The sequence below is a fragment of the Mastomys coucha genome, unplaced genomic scaffold, assembly GCF_008632895.1.
Source record: "Mastomys coucha isolate ucsf_1 unplaced genomic scaffold, UCSF_Mcou_1 pScaffold8, whole genome shotgun sequence".
Taxonomy (NCBI): Eukaryota; Metazoa; Chordata; class Mammalia; order Rodentia; family Muridae; genus Mastomys; species Mastomys coucha.
In genome coordinates, this window is record NW_022196914.1 from 60835636 (window position 1) to 60845026 (window position 9391).

Genomic DNA, 9391 nt, shown 5'->3' on the forward strand with positions numbered 1-9391 from the left:
GTGTGTGTGTGTGTGTATGTGTGTGTGTGTGTGTGTGTGTGTGTGATTTCCTTTCCTTTTCTTTCCTTTCCTTTTCTTTCCTTTTCTTTTCTTTCCTTTTCTTTTCTTTTCTCTCTAGCTCAGGAAGAGTTAGCGAACCCTGAGCATCTCACCTGGCCAGCAAGAGGTCCCTGAATCAAAAAAGCAGGAGTTAATTGCCAGAAGCTATCAGCTTTTGATCTCAGAATAGTGCAAGAGAGTTAAATAGCCAAAAGTCATCAGCTTTTTCCCCCTACCACCAATCCACACCTCACTGCCTTCTTCAGTTCCTGGATGCTGAGCAGGCCTCAGCAAATACATAAAATATCTCACCACAGGCATGAGGACCTGAATTTGAATTTGTGTTGCCTATGTAAAAGCAGAGCCCAGTCCACTATGCCTGTAACCCTAATCCTGGAGGAATAAAGACAGATGGATCTCATGGGGCCTGTCTCAATATATAAGATGGAGAATAATGGGGTATGTCAACATGTGACCTCCACAGGAATGCAGATACATACACTACACACCAACATACCACACATAAACACACTCTACATACACCAACATACTACACACAAAATATAAAAATGAAAAGATATTGAAGCAAAAATTAACCTAAAGGATAAAAAGCCATTTAAGATCATGTGATTCAAACTTGTGACCAGATTTTCTTTGCTTGATCCCATATTGGATAAGAGAAAGATCAGAACTCATTTGGTACTGCAACAATGTGGCTCTTTTGTCTCTTGTTTCACTTTGCTAAAAAACCAAACAAACAAAATAAAAATAAAAGCAGAAAACTTTAAGAATAAAGCACTTGAAGCTTACTTGGGGAACCACTTGGCATGCTCCTTCCAGGGATCATCTCCTTCTTCCCAGTTGCCCAGGCATCCACCACAGGAGAAACACTGCACAGTGTCCCTTTTACCTACAGATGCAGGAAAGGGTTTGACTGGCCGGCAATGGCACCAGCTGTGTCTTGGAACTGATCATACTGCACCAGAACAAGACAGACTCCAGCATGCCTGTTCTTCCACAGCTGAATCTCTGTCCACAATCCCACTGCCCTAACTGACCCCCTTCATTTATGGGCTCTGGACCTCCATTCCCCAGCCATGGCTATCCTCTGTAAACACAACCCTCAACATGCTATCTTCTCTCAGCTAGAGGTAGCTCTTAGCTTTTAAGACCAAAGTGATGAAGAAGCAAAGACTAGGGCCAGCTGGAGTTGCGTTGGCCATGTCATTTCTATAAAAATGGAGGCACATTTCTCTAACTCTTTGAGCCTCAGTGAACTCAACTGTGAAATGCCGAGGAACTGGTTGAATTAGAATTAGTGCTCAACCTGTGCATAGCATAAGTAAGTACTCAGCACGCTACAGACTCTGTTGCGATTGTCTAACACCTGTGTGTGGCTGAGACATTTCAAAGTGTAGTGTTCTCGAAGGCAGGTTGCCTCATGGATGGGAGTTAAACAAGTACAAAACAAGATTTTTTCAAAACTACAGAAATTAAATGAATCAAGAAAATATATGAGGGACAATGTTCTTCAAACTAGAAAACAGTGGAAGAGACCTTATAACCAGAGCTGGTGTTTCCTGGAGTCTTATTTGTATTTTCTAGTACTGGGACTACACCAATGTCCTTTCACATGCTAAGTTAGTCCTCCATTAATGAGCTACACCTTGCAGTTAATATTTTTCTAAGGTATACATTTATAGAAAACCTTTTATTTTACACATATTTAGCAAACTAATAATGCTACACTAAAAGTAAATTAAAGTTGGAAATTAAATGATTAATGATGCTGTTTAATGAACCAGATCTCATATCTAATATAACACAGTTAACAAATAAGGAATGATTAACAAGTAGTAGTAGTGACAGAAGAGGAAGAAGATGTAGAGGGGGAAGAGGAAGAGGAAGAAGGAAGAAGAAGAAAAGGAAGAAGGAGAGGAGGAGGTGGAAGAGGAAGAAGGACAAGAGGAGGGAGAGGAAGAGGAAGAAGAAATAAAGAGTCTGGAGGGATGTCCCAGTGGCTAAAATCACTCTTGCAGTGGACTGGAATTTGGTTCCCAGCACCTACCTCAGGCAGGTGACAATCACTTATAACACTGTTCCAGGAGATGTGACATTCTTTTCTAGACTGAGTGGACACCTGTGCTCATAGTGCAGCCACCCCCACAAACACACACAAATATATAATTTTTTTTAAAAAAACCTAAACTTTATATTTTACAGAAACATCTCACAGAATGGAGTCCACTCACCTGTAAAGACAAAGCCAGCTGCTGAGAGTGCACGTGGTGATGTCCCATGGGCATAAAATGGCCAGTCCTCAAAGGACTCCAGTCTGGCCTCCTCCTCATGGTACCTTGCTTTGCCACCTCTCAGCGTCTTCTCTGGACTCTTCACCCGGACGTCGTACTTGCCAATGTTACCAACATCTTTGCCCAGAAGAAACTCACATTCTGGTCGTAATTTTTTGTGGTTCTCTATGGGAAGTTTCCTGAGTCTGGTGGAAAAGAGGATTAAGCTACAGCAAAAGCACTGAACCCCAAGTTTCACGCCTGTGTAGTAAAATCCAGCAGCTGCCATCTCCTGTGGCGTCCATGATCTGAACGTGTCATAGGTCACAAAAGTCTTTAGTCGTTTGGCTTCACTGCGCATCTGTGAGTTAAAACCTTTCTTCATTTTCATTCGTGTTTTATGGTCTTCTTCTTGTTGTCTCTTTAAGACCAAAAGTGCATCCACTCTGAGAAGAGTAGAGAACTCAGAGACCAAGTCATCGTCAAACTCACAAATACTCTCCTCAAAGGCTTCTTCCCGGGCTGCCATTTTCTAGATGAGAAAAGAAAGCAGATGGCTGGTGTTTTCAGTATTTTTATTATTATGTATAAAGAATTGTGTCTCGGAGTTAGAAAGATGGCTCAGTGGGTAAAGGAGCTTGTCCCAAGCCTGATGACTTCAATTTGTTTCCAGGTCTTTCAGGGTAGGTAGGAGATGAACAACTCTTATATGTTGACCCCTGACATCCACTTGTGAAAGAAAAAAAGAAGTTACTTGAGAAACTATGAAACATCAATATTCACCTACTTAATCAGCAAATACTTGCTAAGCACTTACCTGTGTGTCAAGCAGGGAACAAGGCCTCAAGGACTGGCAATAAATCAGACAGAGGGACCTGACTCCATTCATGAAGCCTTGCAAGTGCCCTTTAGCTTGATTGTGTGCTTAGTTTTGTTAGAATCTTGCATGTAGCCCATTCTAGCCCAGACTTTAAGGTTGAATCTAATAACCATAGTAGAGAATGTAGTCTGGGATTCTATTTGGTTTTTCAACAATGTATTTGGTATCTTAAGTCCTTCACTTGTACACACCCCTCCTTCAGAACCCAGTGAGCATTGGGCCACATGCAGTCTCATCTCTGAGCAGTACTATAGGTCTCCCTGCTCCTAGCAACAATTAAATTTAGAGAGTCTCTACTCAAGGGTAGTCACAATGTATTGGGATAGGATGATTGGAAAGGCTGATCTGGCTTGAACTGGTTTTTGGTCACATAGGCAGGAATGCAGAACTGTGTCTTTGCGAATGTCCTATTTCCTTAGGCACAGATATGATTCAAATCACATGCATTCTAGGAAGTGACACACATCATGAGCAAGGACTTACATAGTTCAAACCTGTCCATCGAAACAGAGGGGTTTTTACCTGGTACCCAACCTTTCCTTCTCCCAAGCTCCAGAAAAGAAACCCCCAATATTAATTAGGCCCGTGAACACTCTCACTTAAATTGTCGACTATCAATCTTGAAGGTGAGTCTGTGCCATCGTTTCCTTCCAGTTAAGGGTATCTTGTTGTTGTGTGAACTTTACATGAGCTACTATTTCCAATTCCAACTCCAACTCCAATTCCAATATAGGAGGCCAAGAACTTGGAACAATCTAACCCAGTATCTCAGCCTCTCTGATGCTGGGATGTTTAAAAACATACACAATTATATATCCTGATAGTGACAATTTGTTAATATCATTCAGTTAAAAATTATTCTTGAAGATTTTACTTTATTTTTACTCATTTATTTATTTTTATTTTATGTATATGAGTACACTGTTGCTGTCTTCAGACACACCAAGAGAGGGCATCAAATCTCATTACAGTTGTGAGTCACCATGTAGTTGCTGGGAATTGAATTCAGGACTTCTGGGAAGAACAGCTAATGCTCTTATCCACTGAGTCATCTTTCCGGCCCCTGAAGATTTTATTTTTAACTATGTATATGGGTGTATATATTCCTGAAAAGGTGTTAGATCCACAGGAGCTTCAATTACTGGTGGTTGTGAATAGCCTGGCCTCAGGGCCATGAGCCAAAGTGGGTTCCTTTGCAAAAGTGGACCATGCAACTGCAAGGCCATCTCTCCAGCCCCTTAAATCCATTATTTTTATTGTGTTTACTTTCTAGGCTTAGTGCTGCATATGAACTCCAGATGCCCCTGTTTCAGGCACAGATTTGAGTCTGGAAAGAAGCTGCTTGGGTTTACAGGTTTCTTACAACTTTTTACAATGGGTTGTACAGAGCACATGGATAGTTACTGTGTAGAGACTTCTATTAAAGGAGAGATACTGATGAGCTCATGATCACACCATGCCTGGACTATGACCTGGCTCTAAGAGAAGAAGGAAGTAGCTCTGCATGCCATTTTCTATGATATTTGCACACTGCATACCTCCCTCCATGTTCTTACAAAGCTAGGTCTTCTTGAGCATGCTCCCTTGGTTGAGTGAAGCCCAGGTGGAGAAGGGCTTCCAGTCTTCCACCTGTCATGTTAACCTCTGGAAGCTCTTTCTTCAATTTTCCAATTCCTTGTTCTGACTCATAATTGTTGAGGCAGCTACTATAAAATGGATGAAATATTTTTCTCTTGGCTACAAGTTACATTGTAAAAATGACAAATATCTGTAATGTACTGAGTTTTAGTTATGTGTGCTGGTAGGAATGAGCCCAAGGCCCTGTGTACACTAAGCAGGTGCAAGCCACCGAGCAACACTCCCAGACAGCAGTGTAGGTCTGTTTTGATTTTGTTTACTTTTGGTTTTGTTTATTTTTGTTGTTGTTGTTTTTTATTTTCTGAATTTTTTGAGACAGAAATTCACTGTGTAACCTTGGCTGTCCTGGAACTCACTCTCTAGATTAAGCTGGTCTCAAACTCACAAAGATTCATCTGCCTCTGCCTCTGCCTCTGCCTCTGCCTCTGCCTCTGCCTCTGCCTCTGCCTCTGCCTCTGTCTTTGCCTCTGGGGTGCTTAAAGGCATGCTTTACCATTGTCACCCAGCTAGTTTTGTTTAAATTTTTTGAGACAATGGCTTGCTGTATATCTCAGACTAACCTGGAATACAATATAGAAACCAGGTTAACGTCAAATGCATGTCTTCGTCTTTCTCCATCTGGAGTGCTGAGCTAACAGGCCCGGATTACCATGCCTGGTTTTCCATTGTGCTTTAGGTGAGAACAGAAGGTGCAAGCTGCTCAGGCCAGTTTGAGGTCAGGTGACTGAAAACCAATAATTTCCTTGACTTTGTAAGCCAGAAGTAGCCAGGCTGATTTGAAGCCAACTCCTAAATTATTCAAGGGTCTTAACACTTGAGCTGTCAATGCTAAGTAGCTAATAGAGATGAGTGACCTTAGAGGCAGTTGAGGATTTCCCATCACAGGGCCACTTCCTCTTGGCAAAGAGAATGAAATCTGAGTTCTACTTCTGGCCCTGGGTAGAGACAGGACATTCTCCTCTGTTCCAAAAATTGTAAAGTCGCTTATTTCTGCCTTCTCCTTTTAGAGTTTATACAGCTAGGCCTATGAATTACCTGGCTAGGAGCCCACACCCGATTTACCTGAAGGCAAGCTAAAAAGATGGGAGGAACACTTATCCCGTTGGGATATATACATATACTTCTCAGAAGCTCCACCCACAACCCCACCACCACCAGCAGTGGCTTCCACCAGGAAGGTGCTAACCCCGCCCACTGTTCTGAATTCTGAGTTAAAAGTGTAACTTGTGCTCTGCTTTCTGTCTCTTTCCCTCACACCAGTCTAAACACTAAGCATGCTTTTCCTGACACTCCGGTCTTCCTGCTTCTCTGCAGACTCCCTGCCCACTCTCCATGCAGATGCCCACTGACCTTCATTGTTGAACTTGCCTGTTTCTTGGATCCATTCTCAAAGGCATGCCCCCTGTCTTCCCCATCACTTCTTTTCCTGGCAGCTGCCAAGATTTACAGCATGCCTGCCCTGTGGTTTTCCACTCAGACTCTAATAAAATGGTCCTCAAGATTCCTTCTGAGTCCTTTACATTTTTGTTTTTGTTATAGAGCAAAAACCTTCAAAACTATTCCAGTTTCCCTGGCAACAAGTCACGTATGATATGTGTGTGTGTGAGTGTGAATGTATGTGATTGTGAGTGTGGGTGAGTGTATGTGAAGTGTGAATGCATGTGTGTGTGTGTGCTGTGAATGCAGATGCACACAGGCCACAGAGCTCTTTGGAAGTCGGAGGCCTTTTATAGTTTGGTTTGTTTCATTCCAACCTCCCTCTACACAGTGGAATACAAGGATCAACTCCAGTCATCAGGCTCCTACAACATGTATTTTTACACACTGAGCCAAACACCTTCCTCTCTGCTTCTTCCAGTTTTAAGGCTTGTTAATACCTATTCTTGTTAAGTATTTTATTTATCTTTATATCTGTGGTGCCCGAGAGTCTGAGCCAACTCGGACAGGTCCGAAGGGACCTTAGACTGCACCTCTCCACCCCCGGAGAGGGGTACTGTGGCTTCTCACAGGCCAACACCTGCCCAGCGGTGGTATGGGATGCTCACAATCAAACCTTCCGCTTCTGCCTCCATGAGTGGCCCTAGCTCTGTGGCAGACCAGACGTTGAACCCCATTTTAACCCACATATGTACACCTGCATGCCAGAAGAAATCAGATCATATTATAGATGGTGGTGAGCCACCGTATGATTGCTGGGAATTGAACTCAGGACCTCTGGAAGAGCAGCCAGTGCTCTTAACCACTGAGGCATTACTCCAGCCCTTGTTAATACTTCTTGATCGCTTAATTGCTCTTCTAAAGTAGAACACTTAAACCATTGCCCCCTTTCTTCATAAATTCAATGTTCAATATTCTTAAAATAACATGAATAAATCTTTCCCACATTTTTCTTATTTCCTAAGATCCCTAAAATAAGAATTACTGAGTTAATCACATGCATTCACTAAGGATCCCGGTGTCTGTCAGGCACTGGCTCTGTCTAACGGTCACCTGAGCTCCTTTTACCTTCAATTCAGTCAGGCTCCTGCTTCTTCCTCAGGTGGTTTCCTGCAATGAGATTTCACATCAGAACTTTGCATCTCTCTAGCAGGAATTAAAGTCTACTTTTATAAACTAAGACCTGATTTCCCAAGGGAAAAAGAGCCTTGATGGCTTCCCAGGCCAGCATCCTAGTGGTCATCTGGGGAGATGGGCATGAGCTGTGAGGAGAGGCTCCAGTAGTGGCCACAAGTAGCTATTACTTCCTTGAAACAATTTATGTGGCTCCATCAGGACCCACTGGACAATGGCTACTTGAAGTTCTCCAAGAGTGTGCTATCATTCAAAGCCACACATATATCTCCTTCTCTTTAACATCCACCCCACCCAAGCACAGTAACCTTGAAAACAAGAATTTACAGAATTCTTAAAATATGTCATTTCTCAAGGAACTTAGCTAATATTTGTGCACCCTTTCTTTATCTGGTATGTAGTAAATTCACTCTGTTAGCTGGGATTTTTAAGAGTAACCCAAATAAGTGTTAGGAATTTGGCATTTAGGTTAGCTCTTGTTTTCTCTCAGTTAACCAGCCCCTTCTAGTGGTTATCTGGTTAACTGGCACTTTCCCTTGAGTTTTAGATATTTTGAATCATCTGTACAATGAAATGACGCTTTTCAGCTAAGTTAAACTGAAGACTTATAAATAGAATGGAGCAAACAGAAGTAGAATATTAGGGCTACTCTAATATTAGATATTAGAATATTAGATAAAATGGACCATTCAAGGAAAGAATATGTAAACTCTTTAAAAGTACATGAAAAGAGCATGCAGGAACTTTGGGACATCATGAAAAGACCAAGGTCTTCTAATTATAAGCACAGAAGACAGGGGAGAATCCACGGTCAGCAGTCATGCCAGCTAGTGTTTTATTAATTTGACACAATGTGTAATCATCTGAGCCAGCTAGTGTTTTATTAATTTGACACAATGTGTAATCATCTGAGCCAGCTAGTGTTATATTAATTTGACACAATGTATAATCATCTGATAGGAGAGAACACCAATTGAGAGACTGCTGCCCTTCTATATAGGGAACAAGATTGACAGTTCTTTAGCTCGATCAACCAAAAGAACAGGAGAAGAGACACAAATTAATAAAATTAGAGATGAACAGAGAAACATTAAAACAGACATCAAAAAATTCAGAACATCATAAGGGGATGCTTTGAAAACTTATACAACATTAAAAGAAAATCTAAAAGAAATGGAAAGATTTTTAGATTCACACCATCAAAATTAAGCCAAGAAGAGATCAATAACCTAAACAGACCTATAATAAATAAGGAGATGAAAGAGTAATAAAAGTCCTTCTGTGTAAACAAAGCCCAATTCCAGATAGATTCACAGAAGAATTCTACCATACTTTCAAAGAACTACAACCATTACTTTTAAATTATTGAAAGCATAGAGACACTTTCAATCCTCTTCTATTGGTATTTCTTCCACACCAAAATGAGGTGAAGACACAGCAACACATCTCATGAGCACAGACGCAAACATTCTCAATAAAATACAAACCAAATAAAAACATGTATCAGAGATTTCCTCCATTATGATCAAGTTGGCTTTTACCCCAGAGATGCAGGGATGGCTCCATACTTGTAAGTCATCAAATGTAATAAATCACTGACAAACATTGCATGAACATCCATCACAAAAGCTGCAAAAAAAGGCCTTTTGCAAAATTCAACATGCGTTCATGATGAAAGTCCTAGAGAGAGTAAGGCTGGAGGGAACACACCTCAACCTAATAAAGGCTGTGCGAGGCAACCGCATGGCCAACATCATCCTTACACGACAGGGAGGATGCACCCACGGTATCGCAACAATATGGTTCACTAAACAAGACCTGGAGAAGGACACCTGCTTCACATGCCACTGTGGACAGGGAAAATGTCACAAGGCCGCTCCTCTGTAAGAAGAAGTATAGAAGAAGAGGAGAATTACTCTTCATCAGGGAAAAGTCCTTAATGTATTATCCAATCCCAAGTGCTCAGCCCCGA

General features: G+C 41.6%; 1 protein-coding gene across 1 annotated transcript in view; it reads right to left on the reverse strand.

Moving 5' to 3' along the window:
• Naip (NLR family apoptosis inhibitory protein) overlaps nucleotides 1–8024 on the reverse strand; it is a 56842-nt gene extending 48818 nt beyond the window's left edge. Inside the window, exons 1-3 of the mRNA XM_031360326.1 lie at nucleotides 7354–8024; nucleotides 2292–3059; nucleotides 850–949 (exon numbers count right to left, since the gene is read on the reverse strand). Coding sequence (XP_031216186.1) covers nucleotides 850–949; nucleotides 2292–2859 — 668 coding nt within the window. The 5' untranslated portion in view covers nucleotides 2860–3059; nucleotides 7354–8024. The remainder of the gene's footprint in view (nucleotides 1–849; nucleotides 950–2291; nucleotides 3060–7353) is intronic.
• Between the last annotated feature and the right edge of the window lie 1367 nt (nucleotides 8025–9391).